The 20400-nt window shown below is 43.8% G+C and overlaps 2 protein-coding genes across 3 annotated transcripts in view; one reads left to right on the top strand and one right to left on the bottom strand.

The window, feature by feature from the left end:
• TRMT2B (tRNA methyltransferase 2 homolog B) overlaps window positions 1–20400 on the top strand; it is an 87956-nt gene that overhangs the window by 49563 nt on the left and 17993 nt on the right. The gene's annotated exons all lie outside the window — the stretch shown is intronic.
• Window positions 1645–11729, bottom strand: ARL13A (ADP ribosylation factor like GTPase 13A). The gene is made up of 7 exons (XM_061179201.1): window positions 11671–11729; window positions 11225–11295; window positions 5869–6118; window positions 4872–4977; window positions 4164–4354; window positions 3457–3547; window positions 1645–1671 (listed from the first exon to the last, which is right to left on the bottom strand). The coding sequence occupies exons 1-7, from the start codon at window positions 11727–11729 to the stop codon at window positions 1645–1647; spliced, it is 795 nt and encodes a 264-aa protein (XP_061035184.1).

Genomic DNA, 20400 nt, shown 5'->3' with positions numbered 1-20400 from the left:
TAGAGATATTTGCTGCGTCCCTGGGTGAGAATGATTGTCAGCAGAATTCTCCAGTGATATTTATTGGGCAATTTGGAGGAAAGTAGGTGGGTCAAGAGTGGCCAGAGAAGCCCCAGAGAGGGTGTAGTACATTGGGGCAGGGAAGATAGCACACTGGCTTGGGCATGCAGGAGATCTGGATTTTAGGAGCATGTCTGTCAGTGATCAGCTCCACAGTCACGGGCAAGTCACTTAACCTCTCTGTACCAAATTCCTAATCTGTATAACAGCTGGGGTTGGACTAGAGGTTCTGTAAGGTTCCTTCCAGCTCCATGACTAATAAGCTGAGCCTTAGTCAGAATCCTGTCAAAGACCCACAAAGTGCCTGGGGTGATCCTCTTGGACATGAGGCCATATGCAATGCATAATAGCAAATGCTGCAGTCTTTGACAGTGTCAGGCCCTCCAGATGGGGTTGTGAGACTGATCCTTATGTGCCAGGTTTCTCTCTCTCAGAAGCAATTATAGGCTAGTTGGTTTATACTGCCTGGTGAGACCATATAGGGTAGGAGTTAAGAACATGAGTTATGGAGTTGGAGCTTAGTTTGAAAACCGGTTCTGCCATTTCCTAATGGGTGCCCTGGGACAAATGATTTGACTTCTCTGAACATCAGTTTCTGCCTCTGTAAGATGATGATAATAGAACCGACCTCATAGGCTTGTGACGATGCAAGGCAGTAATGTATGTAAACCACTTAGCCCAGCGTCCTGCAGAATGGAAGTGCTCACTCACCCGTGTCTGCCACTACCATGGGTGTGCTTATTGCTGTCAATGTAGTTCTCCTGACATGGGCGTGGTGAAGCTTCAGCATTTTTCCTGGGTATAGCTTTCTCTTTCTGGGTAGAGTGTGAGAAAAGCATAAGCAGATCTTTCTGGCCTAAAGTAGCTCTAGAGTCAGATCTGGATTTGGTTCCCTGCTCTGCATCTTACAGGCTGTGGGACCTTGGATAAGTTATTTAACTTCCCTACCCCTTAGTTTCTTCATCTGTAAAATGCAGGCAGGTATACTGCCTACCCCCAAGGTTTTTGTGAATAAGATAATGAACGTGAAGAGCTTAGTGCTGCGTCTGACATCCAGAAGGCACTCAGTAAATGGGGGCTGTGGTATTGATGGTGAAAGTAACAGCTGAACTAATAGTGAAGAATGATTACCACCACTACCACTGCCCTCCTTGGGATGGAGAGTTGAATGTGTTTAAGCTCGTATGGTTTTTGCATACCTAACCTAAGTGTTAGGAGAGACAGCAATTGCTATTCCTGAAGGGACAGCAAAAGAATTGTTGCCAGGCTTCTCAGACAGTGGTAGGGAATTTAAAACTGAGTTGTTTTCAGAGGCGTGATTGAAAATGATTCAGCAGAGCATAATTCTCAGCAGAACAGTTTTATTTATTTATGCCAGTCCCCTTCCACCCAAGAACATAGGGGGAAAATGTAATTCTAAACTGACCCTGTACTTCTAAGGCTCAACTGCAGTTGGTCACCCACAACATGTTGTTCACAAACTTCATCGGGAACATCTGGGTACAAAGACGTCAAGGCTCTGATCTTCTTTGCCAACGTCGTCTTCACTCTCAAACGGATGCCCCCTAACTGTTCTTGAGCCTCTCAGTGGGGATAAGATTCATTTGATGGCTCGAATGTCAATGTACAGGCACAATGGGAGTTCTCAGGGATATTATGTTAGAGTAGGTGGAGTTGTAGGGGGACTGTAGAGGTACTAACAAGCAGAAATTGAAAAACTGAATAATCCTAATGGTTCTGTAGATGAACCCATTTACTAAAGGAGGGATATGAGATGTTTCTTTTGACTCCTTCCTTTTCCTCTTCAGCGCTCTGTTAAAAGTCTAAAAAGAGAAAGAAAATAGGTAGTCACCGCAAGCAAAGCTAAGCACCAGGCTTCCTGTCCATCCAGGTGAGGAGGGTGTTAGCTACTTTCCAAGGTCCCCGGTGTCTTCTCTCTTTTTTGCCCTTGGTTCTGAGGTTATAGAAATGAAAAATGGATTTCAATTTTGGACAGAGATTTAAGCGTAGATTCTGACATCTAGAAAGACACTTCCTCCGCTCTTCTGCCAGATTCCCTCCACTCACCTGTCATCCTCCTTCCCAGAGCAGTACCTCTCTCCTCCTCAATGTTCCTATCTAGGGCCCTCTGTGTAGGTGTAACAACCCAAGGCTCTGGGGTAGCCTGAAGGGCCAGATCCTTTGGAGAGCAGAAGTGACATTATAATATTAACAGTTTACCGTCGTGGAGACTGGGGCCAAGGAACACTGAGATGGAGGAGACATTAACAACAATGGGCCTTTAAGTCCTCACAGATTTTTTTAGTGCCTTTAGTATATTGGGAGAAATCATATATGATTATTTAAAAAATGTCCAATAATACACAAATCCAAAGAAAGGTACCTCAGCTCTTCTCAAAATCACTTAGAATCTTACCCCTAGAGTAAACCACTGCTTGTGTTTGGTGATTCCCCTCCAGATATTCTATGCATGTATACACATCATGCTATATGTGCTGTGCTCTCAGTTGCCATTTTCTCTAACAAAACTTTGGGTTGTGGAAAACTTTCCATGTCAGTAAATATAAGTCAACATTAGCCCTTTTAAGGTCTGCATAGTATTCCATTGTGTGGGTGCACCATAATTGACTTAGCCATTCACTATTGTTAGGCATTTAGCTTGTTTCCAATTTTTAGCTGTTATACACAATGCTATGATTAAGCAACCATGAGCATCCTTTTTGTGTACTTGTGTAATTATCTTTGGCTTCAGTTTAAGACATGAGATGATTGGCTCGTAGGGTTTCCACAGTTTTAAAGTTCTCGATATGTATCTATTGAGAGAGAGAGGGAGAGTAGGAGGGAGACATACAACCAAACTACTCTCCCTAAAGGTTGTACCAATTTGTACTTCCACCACTGGAAATCACAACCTTTAAGATAACCCTATAGACATCCAAACAAAGATCTTGGGGCATCATACTGGACGGCCAGATGGTGATCCCCAAGCACTTCATCTACATTTCTTTCTTCTGACCACCAACCATAGTATGAGAAAAGAGTTTTGGACTCAAAATAGGAATACTGTTTTATAAATTGTGAGGAAAGGCCTTTATATCTTTTCTTCTCTGACTAACCACTGATCCAGGATTACCTTCAGAAAGATTTCCTCGGCATATGGAGCTGGGGGCTCTGATTGTAGCGAAGCTCAGTGGTGTTACGAGCTCCATTTTCCCCGTAACACTCACCCTGCTCCTTGGGTTCGTCTAAAGCAAATGTTACTGATGTGTTCTTTTTAGGTCTTATTCTTACATCTTCTTTCTGTATAGCAGGAAGATGAAGGGAAAAAAAAGTCAGTTGGTGCCCGAGAGCTCAGGGATTGGTCCCTGGGGCAATAACATTTAACGAGCCACTTACCTGTAGGATTGGCTTTAGAGGCTTAGGTTCCATTGAATGTTGTCCTAGGCGCTGTCTTTTTTCTTTGGACTTTCCCATCCTGGTAGTGAAGCTGGGGAAGATAGAAAGGACAAAGCCATAGTGAAAACAGATGCAAGCTCCTTAATCAAATCCAGCTATCCCCCCAGCCCTGCCATATGTCTTTGGAACAATTAAAGGGACAACAGAACAAGAGGACATTTAGTCCTTTTATTCCTCAAAACCTTGATCACCCCGTTTTCTTTTCTTCTTCTTCTTTTCCATATTCCTGTTCCCTCCCATCTTTCCTTATCATTGGGATGATCAGAGAACAGGAAGCGGAGAATGTGGGGCACCTCCAGGGCATTTAGCCATAGAATATTGCCAATAAGCTCCTTAAGGGCCTCGTGCTCCTTTTCTCCTCTCTGTGACAAACCAGGGAATTGAAACCCTCTTTTGGAGACGATCTAATACTGATGACTTAACTCATCCCACTGACATGACCACTTAAATTGTGCCGAGGGGAGGGTGTACCTAACAATGTTGGTATGTTTGTGGTCACTGCCCTCGCCCCATTTGGGCCAACTGATCTTGAGAGACTTGCTCAGCACCGCACAGAATCCATGCCCCTCCCAGAACTCACTGCTTATGTTGAAGACTGACTTTTGCATCTATTCTTATCAGTACACCTAACAGAGACAGCTCGGTACCTGTCTGATGAGCATATTTCCCCAAAGCCTCTGGTGGTGCCCTTGGAGGCTGGGATGCTCGATGGGAGTGGCTGTTGGCGAGCACACAGCTCTTCGTATTTATCCCCAATGGCAGATAACAGCCAGCGCAGGCCTCCAATTATAGGCTCATGGTTCCTTCTTTGGAGGTTTCTGATGGCTGAACAGGGCTCCTGTGACAAAAAGAGAAGAGAAGGCTCCAGCCCAGCAGCCTGGGACCCCTGGGGCTCACAGTCCCAGTCACCCTCAGCCAAAGAGCACACGTGCACATAAGCTCTGCTGTGCCTAGAGAGGCTCTTAAGACTTCCTAGGAGATACTCAGCATTCACTCCTGAGAAGGTATATGAAAGGTACAAAAGCTAAGATCCTTTAATCAAGTGTAATGTCTTGGCTGTGTGACCTCAGACAAGTCACTCAGAGTCTCTGAGCCTTAACTTTCTTAACCATAAAATGAGGCTATTGAAACTTCCAACTTTAAAGAGCTATTTTGCAGGCCTAATGAGAAAACAGATGTGAAAGTGTTGTAAGAGTGTGATATTTATTATCACCGTTGAGTCAGAAATCATCACTGTAGTTGTTGCCTGGCAAAGAGAGGCTTTGCCTAAGACCCGGCACGGGAGGCTGATTATGGGCCAAGGGAGGCATCGGCCTTGCTTGAGAGAACAAGGGAGGGGAGGGCTGGACACTTACGATTCGGCACAGGGACTGGTTCTTCTTTGTTAGCCTTTCCAGCAGCAGATATTCAGTAATATCACGAAGTAGCAAGGCGTCCTTCTTGTCTTGCTTGTTGGCCAGGCTAAAGCCGGGCATTGGAGAGAGGGAGGGAAGAAGAGAGGAAGAGTAAAACTGAGATAGAGGCCAAGGGAAAGAAAAGAAGGGAAAGAGGGGGACAACCAATTCTGGTACAGCTGCTACATATCCAGGGACTAGCTTTTAAGCCATACCCAGTGAGGTGAGCCCGACATTTTTCTAGCCAACTCTCAGTGGAGGAAAGAATAGCACAAGTAATTTGAATCCGAGATAATCCCCAGGCCTCATTTCTCACTTCCTCTACACTGCACCATCAAACTTTAATTAGAATTGCTAACTGGGATACAAACGAATTTGGCGCTTCTACATCCTCCCCCAAACTCTGTCCACGCTTGAGTTGGGGGTCCTAATGAGGAACAAAAAAGGGTAAAAGGGAGTGGGGGAGGGGTGAGGATTGACGGGCCACCTGAATCATCATCCTGGGGTAAGAGTTACGTAACTCTCGGGCAGTTTACCAAGGGAGGAGGCCATTGGCATTGAATATACAAAATAGGGGTTTTCTGCCATCATCTCAGGGTCAAAGACCGAAGCCAGAAAAAAGAAGCAAATTTAGGAAGGCAGTCTTCAGGAAGAGTCGAGGGATAGGTTGGGGCAGGGGGTGCAGTGGAAGATCCAGATATTACTCTCCATTTCCCTCTGATGCTTGCCTTCAAAGTTACCTTTGCACAGTTAGGTAACAGGTTCCCCCATGGCAGCGCCTGGTAGAAAGTGGCTCTTGAAAACAGCCCCCAGAGGACTGGGCCACTCCCCTTCAGCCAAAGAGGAGAGGAGGTCTAACTGGATGTGACACAGGGACCACTTAACCCTTCCGCTGTCTACTTCTCTTCTAAAGGCACAAAATGGGAAGGGGAAATTGGACACAAAGGCAGACTCTTACAGTAGGATGGGTTTCCCGGCCACTCTTTCATCAGACAGCAGGCGTGGTAAGATGACCTTCACTTCCTGCATGCGCGTTAAGTCACTGGAATCCAGGACAAAAACAAGTCCATGTGCCTGCGCGTAGTAGTTTGGCCAGATTTCTCGGCCCTTACTGTCTCCATTCAGGTCGTAGATGGAAACTTCATAATCATCCAGCAGGAGTGTGGTCAGTTCAGGTTTCATACAACCGCCCATCCTACTGGGGAGCACTATGCATGGGGAAGAGAGGAGAAGCAACAACAAAACGGGGCTATAGTTAGATGAAAGAATTTGTTAAACGATGATCTGAACTTTGACTAGAGCCTGCCCTGAGGAATCCTACGAATGTATCCTGCCATCCGGCTCATGCTCGCCAATCCATCCTCCTAAACCGCACTTTGCTCATGCTACCCTCTCCTGGCTCAGTAACCTTCCGTGAGTACCCACTGCTCCGAAGATAGAATACAGACTCCTTTACCTCCTAACCTGCCAGATCCATCTCTTCCCTGACTGGTGTCCAGGGTCCCTGGTACCCAGTCTCTTCCTCCCTATGCTTCCTGACTCATGTGCCTCTCTACCCACCACTCCACATGAATGTCATGCTCTTTCTTGCCCTGGGCCTTCACAAGATGCTATTCCTGCTGGTTAGAACACTCTTCCACTACTCTCTGCTTGGTTAACACCTATTTTGTTTTTTAAATATCAATTTAGATCTTGTTCCTTCTAGAAAGTCTTCTCTCACACCACCATCCCCCAGTCCGGATAAGGTGCCTTTCTTCTGGGCTTACCACTATCACAGCGCATATTACAGTGTTATAAATTCTGTGATTTATTTATCTGGGTTATAAACTGCAACAGGATAGGAACCCCTTCAGTTTTACTTACTGTTATATACATAATGCCAAGCACAGAGGTTGGCCCACAGGTGCTCAATAAATATTTGTTGAGTGAATTTGATGAGTGAATCAATGAATGAATGAATGAACTAACAGGACGCTCTTCTCTCGCATCCTTTCTTCAAGGCCCAACTCAAGTACCACTTACTTTAGGAAGTTTCTCTGACCAGTCCAGCTCTCACTTCTCTCTCTCTTGTTGAACACGTGATCTGTTAAACTGGTCCTTCACCTCATTCTGTGTGTGTCCTGTCTCCCCAGCTAAAATCTAAGCTCTGTGAGGGAGGGGCTCTGCATTCCCTTATGCACAGTAGGTGTTCAGTAAACGTTTATGGTGCCTGTTACTGTGGATGAGCGTATGAAGTCCTCTTCCTCCTATCTCCTCCGAGAAACCATGCCAAACTCAGGTACCTTTGCCCTTTCAAGGCTATGGCCAGACCATACAATTCCACAGGGCATTCCACCCCTCACTCAGCCCCCAGAGAAATGTGGTTCAGCGTGACAGTCTGCAGACCCATTCCAGTCTGTTCAGCTGACAGTTCTGGCCCAGCTCTCTGCCCATATTAGTAATAAAATGATTTTATAGATTCTCTACACTCACACCTGGGAGTTCTAAGACCAGAATCAGTAGCTTCTTATTTATAGTTTCAAATCTACCTGGAACATTTTCCATAGGATTGCCAGAATAAGTCGTTTAGCTGAGAAGTTAATAGGATGCTTTCAGGTCTTCGGAAATTTATGATTATACACACATTTACATGTATACATGTGTGTATATGTACATATTATTACATTTTAATGTCATCTCATAATGTCCTCTTCTGTTTTCAAGTTAGTCAATGATTTATTTTTAATTATAGCTTTCACAGAACATATAATTTTCAGTCACAGCTTTTTTTTTTAAATTAAATTTATTTAATTTATTTATTTTTGGCTGCGTTGGGTCTTCGTTGCTGCGCGTGGGCTTTTCTCTAGTTGCGGTGAGCAAGGGCTACTCTTTGTTGCAGCGCGCAGGCTTCTCATTGCTGTGGCTTCTCTTGTTGCAGAGCACGGGCTCTAGGCGTGCGGACTTCAGTAGTTGTGGCACGTGGGCTCAGTAGTTGTGGCTCATGGGCTCTAGAGCGCAGGCTCAGTAGTTGTGGTGCAGGAGCTTAGTTGCTCTGCGGTATGTGGGATCTTCCTGGACCAGGGCTCGAACCCGTGTCCCCTGCATTGGCAGGCGGATTCTTAACCACTGCACCGCCAAGGAAGCCCTCAGTCACAGCTTTGATGTGTTATTTGTTATGTCTGTATTAGACTACTTAAAAATAGTAAGTGAATAGGTGAAAACTCTAAAGGTAATTTTAAAATCTTGTTTTTTGTATCAGTGCAAGCTTTATGTTATCTTCCCCGTTTTTTTTTTTTTACTTGAAACCTTACCAATTCTTCAATAATTCAATGTGTTGTTGGCAAACCCTAGATGCCACCAGAAGTTGTCCCCTGAAAATTTACATTTCTCTTATTTCCTCTATTAATTTATAAACACTCTGAGGACAGGTACTGAGATGAATCCATCTCTATATCCCTAGCAGAGTGTTGCATAAAGCATAGTTTGGGGACTGTCTGCTTTAGAGTTACATGTGGGTGATTGTTAAGTCCTACCCTGCACCAAATGAATCAGAATCCCTAGGCTTGGGACCCAAGCATCTGTATGTTTAGCAAACTCCGACATTTAACAAAATCCCCAGGTGATTCTTCTGCACCTTACATTTTGAGACCCACTGCCTTAAAGAGCAGTAAAATTCATGCCTGTTGTGTCTCAGCATCATCTGGTGCGCTTGTTAAGGTTTTGATTCCCTGGGCCTTCTCCGGGCCAAAATATCTGAACCTTCAGGTCCCAGATCAGTTGGTGTGAAAGCTCTTCAGGTGATTCTGATTTTTGGCTCTCAGTACTGACTATGCTCCAGGATCACCTGTGGAGCTTTTAAAACCTATGACATTAGGCCTCACTCTCTGAGAGTTTGATGCCACAGATCTGGGGCGGGGCTCAGGCAGCATTTTCTTTTAAAGCTCCCCAGATGATTGAAATGTATAGCTGGGTTTGAGAGAAACTGCTTTAAACGCCCTCATTTAGGGCACCTGCTTGTGCTCATGCTTGGGTTCCTTGCCCCATATGACCATGCCAGACAAAACAGTTATAGTGAATGATGTTGTTAATGATAATGGCTTATGTCCCAAAAGATTTTATAGCTGGTGTCTTCAGATATTCACACAAGTTACTACTTGTAGATTGGAACTTCCTCCCTAGGCTATTATCTGTTTTTGGCAATCATGAACATTTGCAGGAGCTGGTGGGGGGGCAAGCTGTTGCATTTTGGGTACAGAGGAACCTACTAGATTGACTCTGGCAGTCCTGCACGGACAGAGGTGGCCTGAGATGTTCTTTAGAATGTGACATCAGTGGCACTTTGCTTCTTAGCCATTAAAAACTTCTCCGTGAATGAAGTCACAACCATAAACCTATTGGTTTATGTATCAGCCCCAAGTTATTCACCAAGCACAAGGCAAGTTATACAGTAACAAATTAAACAGACTCCAGGCTCTGTCCTCTAGGAATTAGAATGGAAAGCAGATGCTATTCTCCTAGGCAAAATAGCATAGGGCTAATTACAGATGAGTGCTTCTCAAAGCTGACTGGCCAACTGAAAGGCCTGGGGAGTTCTTAAAATATAGATTCCCAGGCCCCACCCAGACTGGATGGGAATCTAGGGGTGAGGCTGAGTTGGGCTCTAAAAATTATCCCCACTTTTATCAGTAATCTTGTGATTTACCCTGGCTCCTTGATTTTCTTGCTGCTGCTTACCTTTTTACCATTTCTGCCAATCAGAGAATTGGGAGAGGCAGAGTCAAGTCTGCTGCCCATAAGGTGGGATACCAGGCTGAACCATTGGCTAAAATGTGCTTGGGGCTGCCACTCCGAGGGTGGGGGGAGGGGAAGAGAGGGAAAAGTTGGAATGAGGCAACACGTAGCCTGAGGAGAATGGTGGAATGAGGGAGAACATTCATTCCACAAGTGAATGAGTACCTACCTGAACGTACTAAAAGTACAGAGACTGAAGATACAGAGCTGAAAAAATCCATTGTTTTTCCTCAGGGGCTCGCAGTGTAGGGGATGGACTTGCAGTTGTGCAATGATGTTGTGATAAGTGCATGATCGAGGGAGGCACAGAATAGAGTAGGAGCTGAAGAAGGAGGCGCTGGGCGTTAGGGATGGCTTTCCTGAGGTCAAGCTTAGGCTGTGTCTTGAGGCATCTGATTAAGCAGGTAGATGATGGAGGGGATGAAATACTAGGTAGCAGGAGAGCAGGTACAGAAAGCGTGGGCATGTGAACTAGAATGGTATAGTGGCAGATGAATGGCAAGTCATTTGTTTTGGCTCCATCAGGGGGCCTATGTGCAAAGCATGGGAAGTGAAGCTGGAGAAATCAGGGACCAAATCGTGGAGGGCCTTCCTTGTGTGCAGCTGAGAAACTTAAGTTTTATTTTGATGACAACAGGGAGGCATTGAGTGGTTTCATGCAGGGTTGGGTCATGATCAGATGTTTGCATTAAGTCCTTCGGGCAGCTGTGTGGACTGAATACTGGGGAGACAGCTACAGACGGCAAGATCAGCCAGCAGGCTGTTGCTGTATTTCAACGAAATTGATGCTGGCTTCAAGTAGGCCAGAGGCAGAGGAGTCAAGTTAGCCCTTTCCTCTACTTTGTAGATTGCTGCCAGCCTATATAAAACAACCACCTCATCATAACCCTTCTTTTATTTAATAAAAATCAGTGGAGGGCATCCTATGCCAACCACTGTGCTGGGCTCTTTGATTGGCTAGCAGTTAGCTTCACAACCGGAAAAGTAGCTCCCTGAAATTCTGTGTAATGGCTTCTTGAAATGTCAAGGTATTAAACTGGAGATTTGGTATTAAACTTGCACGTCTCTGAACTGACACCATTTCTCAAGCTCCAACCCTCTATATGAACTGTCACAAAGAGTTTCACGTTATTGAACTTCTTCATTATCCCCCACTTGTCTCTCTTATCTAGACCAAATTCCACTTTAATTGAGCTCTGAAACTAGACACTTTCAAACATGCTATCCTTCCTAATCGACTGCAGTGCTTTACATAGTCTGAGTTCATTCATACTGACATTATGAGAAGACCTTCAATTAGGATATCTTATAAAGGGAGCAGGTGACAGACATTACATAAACAGGCTGATAACACCCGAGGAGAGGAGAGAGAGAGAGAGAGAGAGAGAGAGAGAGTGTGTGTGTGTGTGTGTGTTAGGAAGTGTTTACCTTCAAAAGAGGAAACTCAAGGGTCATGAAGTAAGGCTAGGAAGGAATGATTGTTTCATTGGTCGCTGGGACCCATGGGAGACCTAAACCAGGATCTAATACTCTCAATTCCTTACGTCTCTGGAACACCTCCACAAGAACAGTTTTGCCTGAGTTGTCCAGTCCAATGATAATGATGGTCACATTCCTAGAAATGGAAAAGGAAAATGAGCCAAAGCCTTAAAAGTACTGTTAGTTCTTAAGCTAAAGAAAGAATTATACTCTTCCTTGGTGTTTGGGGCTCTGCCTGCAGTGGTCCCAATGCAGTCATAAAAGGCACAGCCAGGTGGTAGAAGGTGGTGTGGGGACCCCTCCCCAAAGCCTCCAAGGATGCTTTTCTTCCCTGATTCACTTGCCTTGTAGAATTGGCCATCCTCCCCCAACCCTGTCCCTAATCTTGTAGACACTACTTAGTCACTTCCCCTAATAATATATATCATAAAGATTTGTCCTTTGAAGGACTGTGGGCAGGTACATTGGAGGAAATGGTGGAACAGGTCTAGAGAAATAATTACAGTATTACCTTCGTGTCTCTTCAGTTGCCTTTACGCGAGGCCAGCAGGAGGTCAGTATCCGGAACATGATGCAGCTTAGTTCTTTAATATTAAGGGAAACAAGTAAACAAGAAATCAGCCCCATTATTAACTCTGAACCTAAATCAGCTTATGAGTACACAGGTACTGATAAACAGGAAGCCTGGGACTGTCAGAAGTCCATTACTTCATTCTATCCAACCTTGTCTATGTCATAGAGGGAGGGACTGGTTATAGTCAACTCTAGTGGCAAAATGGGGTGATTTCTTATTAAAGCAACCCACATAGGCATGATGGCATCAGGTGTGACCTATCCCTTCAGCCATAGTTCATTCCTGTTATGAATATCTTCATGCAACCTTGGGGGTGCGGGTGGGGTGGAGAGATGCCTTGGAGAAGAACCAGCTTAGAGTTCAATTGGAAGACCTGTTCTAATTAACAACTATTCATTGGGCTTGGTTCTCTTACTGCCTCTGCTTCAAAAATGTGGGTGTTGGTGACCCACTATCATAGATTTCATACAATTCCTAATGCTATAAGGGATTTTAGAGATCATCTACTCTAATTGATTTCAAACATCAGTCCAGGTACCCTACTCTCAAAGATTCTCAGGGAGCAGCATAAGCTCCCCAGGTGATATCAAAGTACAGCTGTATTTGGAAGTGATTGCCTAAGTAGAAAGGGTAATTTAGACAGTCACTTCACAGTTAATCCATGTTGTAGCATGTATTAGTATTTCATTACTTTTTATGGCTGAATAATATTCCATTGTATGGATATACCACCTTTTGTTTATCCATTCATCAGTTGATGGACATTTGGATTGTATTTACTTTTTGACTCTTATGAATAATCCTGCTATATACATGTGTGTACAAGTTTTGTGAGGACATATGTTTTCAGTTCTCTTGGGTATATACCTAGGAGTGTAATTGCTGGGTCATATGATAACTCTATGTTTAACCTTTTTAGGAAGTGTCAGATTGTTTCTACATTTTACATTCCTACCAGCAAGGCAGGATGGTTCGAATTTCTCCACATCCTCGCCAACTCTCATTGCTGTATTTTTTTATAGCCATACTAGTGGATGTGAAGTGGTATCTAATTGTGGTTTTGATTTATATTTTCCTAATGACTAATTACATTGGGGCCCAGAGCTGGGGGAAGCTCTGGTTGGGTTAACAAAGTACTTAGGCTGATACTCAGATGGGCTTTTCTTAGCTATCTGATGAGCACAGTGTATGTGCCAGCTTATCAATGAATAACTTAGCAGGGTTCTGCAGAGTCACCCACTGTTTTAGAGAATTGCCGTCCCCAAATAGGGACTCACATTTCATAGCATGTCTTAGAGCATAGTTCATTCCCTAGAAAATCATTTGGATTCCCATAAGGACCTCCTGGAGAATAGCTCTGGCTTATGCCAGATGAAAGGGAAACCTTATATGTGGCCTGTGATCAAAACCAGCCTTACTCCAGCTTTGCTCATGAAGCTGATAAGACCTGGAGCCTGAAACACTAGAGTCTGATTGTCTGGGTTCCATGATAGCCATCTCCCTTTGAGACAAGAAGTAGCAGCTTCATGTCTACTTCCTGATAATTAGCAGAGCTTCCTAACTTGATCTCAGGCAGTCTGTATTTGTTAGTACCACTAAAAAAGGTCAAACTGGCATCACACAAATTCTTCATTAAGAACATATCTTAAAGAAGGATCATGTACCACAATGTTCATTGCAGCTCTATTTAGCCAGGACATGGAAGCCACCTAAGTGTCCATCCACAGATGAATGGATAAAGAAGATGTGGCACATATACACAATGGAATATTACTCAGCCATAAAAAGGAATGAAACTGAGTTGTTTGTAGTGAGGTGGATGGACCTAGAGACTGTCATACAGAGTGAAGTAAGTCAGAAAGAGAAAAACAAATACCGTATGCTAACACATATATATGGAATCTAAGAAAAAAAAATGGTCATGAAGAACCTAGGGGCAAGATGGGAATAAAGATGCAGACCTACTAGAGAATGGACTTGAGGATACGGGGAGGGGGAAGGGTAAGCTGGGACGAAGTGAGAGAGTGGCATGGACATATATACACTACCAAATGTAAAATAGCTAGCTAGTGGGAAGCAGCCACATGGCACAGGGAGATCAGCTCGGTGCTTTGTGACCACCTAGAGGGGTGGGATAGGGAGGGTGGGAGGGAGATGCAAGAGGGAGGAGATATGGGGATATATGTATATGTATAGCTGATTCACTTTGTTATAAAGCAGAAACTAACACACCATTGTAAAGCAATTATACTCCAATTAAGATGTGTTAAAAAAAAAAAAGGATAAGTTGGATAACCAAGAAGGAAAATAATTGGACTAGGGATTGCTGGGTCCTTTCATTTCTAGCACCTCTCCTGGGTACTCTGGAATGAAATCACCTAAATTAAACCTACCATTTTCAGATTTCTTATCTACAGAATGGAGATAATGATATATTTTGCATACCTTGGGGTGGTTAATTATGTATCTGATTAGAAGTTGGTTCTTTTTGGGTGAAAGACATAAGATGGGTAGAGTAATAGGAAGGTGTACTGAGCTTTCTAGCCTTCTTGCCAGAGTAACACAGCTTAGTTGCCCCCTTATGAAGAGTAAGTCCATGTCCTAACAGTGGCTGTTAAGGTTCTGGCATATCCATGGTAACCACTGCCTGGTTTATAGCAGCCAAACTCACATCTCCCTACCTTGTCTGACTAAAGCTAATTACTAAATGAACTTTTTTTTTTTTTTTTTGGCTGTGTTGGGTCTTCACTGCTGCGCACGGGCTTTCTCTAGTTGCGGTGATCGGGGGCTACTCTTCGTTGCGGTGCGCGGGCTTCTCATTGCGGTGGCTTCTCTTGTTGCGGAGCATGGGCTGTAGGCGTGCGGGCTTCAGTAGTTGTGGCTCACAGGCTCTAGAGTGCAGGCTCAATAGTTGTGGCACACGGGCTTAGTTGCTCTGCGGCATGTGGGATCTTCCTGGACCAGGGCTCGAACCCGTGTCACCTGCATTGGCAGGCGGATTCTTAACCACTGCGCCACCAGGGAAGTCCTGGAGGCGTCTTTTCCAGTAGATGAAATCTCCAGGCTGCGAGGGTGCTTAAGGTCTTTGTCTCCTGAGAGCGCACTGTGAAAACATTGCTCTACTAAAACATGGTTATTTTTAATAGAAGCGATTAGGCCTTTGCAGTATTGGAGTATTTCTCGTTTTGTCAGTTGTGGGGCAAAAGAGGTAGGAACCGAGTGCATTGAGTGACCTGTGACTATCTCAGAGGGTGAGCGTTTGAGTTCCAAAAGGGATGGATATAAGATTTAGAAGGATCAATGGCAGTGCTTTTGGCCAACGTATTTAGAGGGCCCATACAAATTTTGCCAATTGAGTTGTTTTTTTTTAAATTTTTATTTATTTATTTATGGCTGTGTTGGGTCTTCGTTTCTGTGCGAGGGCTTTCTCTAGTTGTGGCAAGCGGGGGCCACTCTTCATCGCGGTGCACGGGCCTCTCACTATCGCGGCCTCTCTTGTTGCGGAGCACAGGCTCCAGACGCGCAGGCTCAGTAATTGTGGCTCACGGGCCCAGCCGCTCCGTGGCATGTGGGATCTTCCCAGACCAGGGCTCGAACCCGTGTCCCCTGCATTGGCAGGCAGATTCTCAACCACTGCGCCACCAGGGAAGCCCCCCAATTGAGTTTTAATAATGCCGTTAGTGCATTTGACTAAACCAGAGGATTGAAGGTGCTAATTGCAGTGAAACTGTTGTAAAACTGGCCAAACAGCACAGACGTCAAAATACCTGACCAGTAAAATGGGTCCCCTGATCATTATGAAGTTTGAGAGGATTTCCCCAGGTAGGTATATTTTCCAAAAGGACTTTAGCCACAGAAGAGGCAGTAGCCTCTCTGCAAGGGAAGGCTTCAGTCCAGTGTGAAAACATTCAGGCTATGACCAAAACGTATTTATTTACATCCCTGAGATGGAGGAAGTTGTATGAAATCCAATTGCCAGACCTTGAATGGTCTATAAGGCAGTTTAAAATGCTTGGGAGCAGTAAGAACAGGCTTCCCTGGGTTGTACTTTGGACCAGTGGGACAAGTGAGGTAGGCATTTTTTGCAGCTTTGTTAATGTTTCCCCACGAATATTGATTCATGAAAGTTGTAATTTTGTCAGTAGACCAATGGTTTAATGCATATACAATGATTAGGAGTAGGAATTTTAGAGTCTTCAGTCAGACTGAATTGTTATTTGATCTGAACCAGAGCTTTCGCTTTTTATCAAACCAAGAGTTGTTGAATTTCCAATCTTGTGTTTTCTTTTCTGAGGCCAGTTGTTGGGCTTCTCCAGCCAGTTTTTCTGAGTTATCATTTGGGGAAATATCCCTTTGGACCGTGACAGAAGTTTGACTGCTTTTGGTTCCTTTAAGGGCAGCATTCCCTGTGGAACTGTCAGCAAGGTAATTTCCCTTAGCTTCCAGGGAGTCAAGTTTAGAATGCCCTGGAATTTTAATAATAGCTTAAGTGGCAGGTAAAAGTATTACATTCAATAATTCCTGAACATAGGGGCCATTTTAAATTTTATTTCTACTGGAAGTTAGGAAGCCATGTTGCTTCCACAACATTCCAAAATCATGAGCTTCTCCAAAAGCATGTCTACTATCAGTATAAATATTGGCAGTTTTGTACTTGGCTGAAGTACAGCCCTGTTGGGCTGAAGTAGCCATAGGTAAAGATGCTGTCTCAGCAACATCAAAAGGAGTTCCAATAGCATACCCAGCACAATATTTACCATGATCACCTTTTAAAAAAGAACCATCAGCAAGCCATGAGAAGTCAACATTACCCAAATGACTCTCCTGCAGATCATCACGAGGCATCAGGAGGTGATCCATCAGTGTTAAGTAGTTGTGAGGGACTTTGCTGATGATGGAGGAGAGAGGAGTCACAGGGTTAAGGTTATTACAACCTAAAAGAGTTATGTGAGGAAGTTAACAAAAGGACTTCTTAGGAGTTGGGGTTGGCTGACTGAGAAATGCTGAGTGTGAGGAGAATTCAGAAGGGCTTCTACTGCATGAGGTACAAAAATGGTTAAAAGGGATCCCACCACGATCTTTTTGATGGCCTTAACCAAAAAGGCAGTGGCAGTAATGGCTTTAAGGCAAGGTGTGGGCTGGGGGTGTCTCTGTGCCACAGGGTCCAGTTGCTGGCTATAATACCCTGTGGATCAATGGTGGTCCCCATGTTTCTGGGTGAGTACCCCAAAGGCATTACCTTCCTTTTCATATATAAAAATGGAAAAGGGAATCTGATCATTGGATGCCCAAGGGTGTGTGGGTTCATCAAACTCTCCTTTAAGGCCTTAAAGGCTATTTTGTCTGGTTCTTCCCATAAAATTGTGTTGGGGTTGCTCTTTAGTAAAATATACAGAGATTTGGCTGTAAGAGAGAAATTTGGAATCCAGTTTCAGCAATATCCACCTAGCCCGAGAGAACCTTGTAGTTGGCGCTTAGTTTTGGATTTTCAGAAACTTAGGACATCATGAAGCCTTCTGGATCCAGGTATAGCCCTTTTTCTGGTATCAGATGCCCTAAATATCGAACCTGGGTTTGGGAAAACTGCAATTTTTCCTTGGCAACCTTATGTCACTTTAAGGCTAAAAGCTTTAGCAAGTGGATGCTGTTTTCCTGTGAGAAGGCTTGAGAAGGAGGGCAAAGAAGCAAATCATCCACATATTGCAACAAAGTAGAACCCCAAAGGAACTTTATACCATCCAGATCAGCCTTCAGGATTTGTGAGAAATAATGACTCTCAGTAAAACCCTGAGGCATTACTGTGCAGGTGAATTGTTTCTCTTCCCAAATGAAGGCAAAAAGGTATTGGTTAGAATGCGCTGCATAAATCAATCATAGTAAAGAGTAAAACGTATGTTAGTAGCATATGAAAGTTAGGAATAACAGGGTGTCGAAGGATAACAGTCTTGATTATTGCTCAGAGGTCCTGGACAAACTTCCACCCTCAGCCCTTAGGTTTTCTTGCTGGTAAAATCAGAGGACTACAGGGATTAGTACAAGGGATAATGAGGCCTTGAGCCTTGTTATCTTCTATTAAGGGCTTTTTACCTTGAATGCCTTCTTTACTTACAGGGTGTTGATTAATTCTGGGGAGAAGTTTGGGGGGGGTATTTGGATCTTGATGGGATGTACACTGTGAATTACCAATATCAGTTGGAGATTTTGCCCACAAGGAGGGTAGTAGCTGATCCAATAGGGACAAATGATCAATGTTTGCAGAATCAGCTGTAGTACCATCAGAGACAGAGCAAATAAAAGATGTCAAAGGGTCATTTAATTCACCTGATTGACTGCTTTGATGACTACTGTCAAATTGTAGAATTATTTCTTCCTTTTGGGAGAGAAAAATTCTGGCATGATGCTGTACTTCTCTAAGAAGACTCAGTGAAATAAATGGATAGGGGTGGAGGAACTAAAGAGAAAAGGGTGTGTTATCTCTCAAAGGGCCTAAACAAAAGAGAATAGGTTCAGAGACTGGAACCTCTTGAGGTTCATTAGGGATCCCTACTATTTGAACTGTCTTAGTGCTCCAAGGTAGAGACCATTTTATTGTAGTGGGGTTGAGCACCAAGAGTGTGGCTCTGGTGTCAGGACTGGAAAAGATTTATCCTTAATCTGGAGAAATGTTCTTCAAGATAATTAAGAGGGAGGAATTGGGAATAGCCCTTATAGTTCCTTTGAATCCTGTCATTGAGAATTGGGAGGATGTTGGATAGACAAATTAGAAGGCTGAAGGCACCTGAAGTGCTTAAATTGGTAACAATCTCTCTTCTGATATCCTGGCTCTTTGCAATAATAGCAGAAACTAGGAGGGTTTTGGTTTTGTTTAGGGGCCTCCACTTGCTGGAGTTGAAGATTAAGAATTTTAGCAGTTTTCCTTTTATGTGACTCATCTAGAGTGTAAGAGAGCTGGTTTGCCAGATTAACTAAATCTGGAGTGGACAAAGTTTCCCATTCCATCCTGGTCCTTTTTACTAGAAGAGAAAAATCCTGGTTCAGTCCACTAATAAAAATAGAGTTGAAAGCTACCCAGGAAGAACAGCATCTGAAGGAAGATTAGAATTTTCCTTAAACACATTCTGAAGTTGATCATAATAGTCATGAACAGGTTCATTAGGTTTTTGTGTGCAAGCCTGAATTCTGTTCCAATCAACAGGCTTTGGAAGAGCACTATGAATTGCTCTATGAACTCACTTAGCAATTGCCTGAGCTTGATTGGTAAATGGGCTGGTCTCCCAGTTGTAATTCTAGAGACCTTTCAGGATTTCCCCAGTTGGTGATTTTCATCCAAAGCTGGGCCTGGCCTTCACTGACAAGCATATGAACTAGCTGATTTAAGTCAGAGTTGATAAGTCTGAATGACTATATTAAATTCCTCAGCATATCTGTAAGGATTTCAGTTACTTTGGGAAAATCTTTGACTATGGCTTTGCAGTTCCACTTTAGTCCAGGGGATATAAAAAAAATTAAGAGTTTAGTCTCTGGATCCTCACAAGGCTTAATGTTAGAGAGACAGGTTCTGGTAAGTTCCGAGGAAATGGCAGTGGGGAGAGTTTCAGAGAAAAGGGAAAGTTTGGTGAGAGAATTAGTATGGGGGAACTGAGGGTTACAGAGGAGGTATAGGTGGCATAAAAGGGAAGAAGGAGGATGGCACTGGAGGCAGAGCCAGGGGAAAGGAATAAGATGACACTGGAGGCGGTATCTGTGATGCAGAAGCCAGGGAAGAGGAACATGAGGCTTTTGCAGCCATTCTATCTTTCTTTGTTTGCCTCAGAGGATCTTAAAATCTTATTCTGCAGAGATGCAATTTTAGGCTCCTGATAATGTTTGGAAGCCTCAAAATAATTGAAATAGGCATTCCATTCAGTTTTGGAAATATTACAGGTGTGGTTGTCAATTTGGTCTTAAGAAAAGTAAGTTTGGGATTTCAATAGTTCTCCATAATGACCATTCATGTTCTAAATTGCCTTTGGTTAGGTTGGTCCATTTACTTAGAAATGTACATGAGGAAGGACTGTGGTTTTTAAACATAAAATCAGCCAGGGTCCCGGTAGGTAAGGGTGCCCTCAAAGTATTTAGATAATTGGGATCCCATTTCTCAGAGGTTTTTCTTTAGAGTAAAATAGTAATTTTCAAACAGCCTAAACAGCTTAAACAGGCTCAAACAGCCTGCAGGCCTGCTACCAGCCAGTTCTAAGGGAGCAGTCTAGTCTCAAAGGAGCCAGGCCAAAGGCTGCTCAGCACAGCTCTAATGGAGCAACCTAATCCTGAAGGAATCAGGCTGAAGGCTGAATAGCATAGTTCCAATGAAACAGTTCCTGTTCCAAAAGAAATCAAGCTGAAGGCTACCACAGTTCCAGCTGGAATAGCCTGATTTCAAAAAAAAAAAAAAAAAAAAACCAGGCCGCAGTGCCAAAGAAGTACTCACAGACAGAATAAGGCCTTAATCAGAAAGAATAAACCGTTAAAATAGATCCCAAATTAAACCTGGAGAGCTTCAAAACACAAAGAGGGCAGAAGCTTGGATTCAGGAGAAAAACTTACCCTTAAACCTCGGGGTCAGCAATAAAAAACCGTTCAGTGGGATTTTTAGTTACCATACCTGTCTGCGCACCAGCCTCAGAGTCG

Source organism: Eubalaena glacialis, chromosome X, assembly GCF_028564815.1.
Source record: "Eubalaena glacialis isolate mEubGla1 chromosome X, mEubGla1.1.hap2.+ XY, whole genome shotgun sequence".
Classification (NCBI taxonomy): domain Eukaryota; kingdom Metazoa; phylum Chordata; class Mammalia; order Artiodactyla; family Balaenidae; genus Eubalaena; species Eubalaena glacialis.
Note: the sequence above shows the minus strand (reverse complement) of the source record. Positions and strands in the feature narration are given on the sequence as shown.

Bases quoted from the DNA above. Each gene is read 5' to 3' on its own strand.
- ARL13A (XM_061179201.1), bottom strand. From the start codon at position 11,729: ATGTTCCGGATACTGACCTCCTGCTGGCCTCGCGTAAAGGCAACTGAA. The intron at 6,119-11,224 runs GTAAGGAATTGA...CCCCATGCATAG, and splicing joins TGTGGAGGTGTTCCAGAGAC to TGCTCCCCAGTAGGATGGGC. The intron at 3,548-4,163 runs GTACCGAGCTGT...TATCTTCCCCAG, and splicing joins GAAATATGCTCATCAGACAG to CTTCACTACCAGGATGGGAA.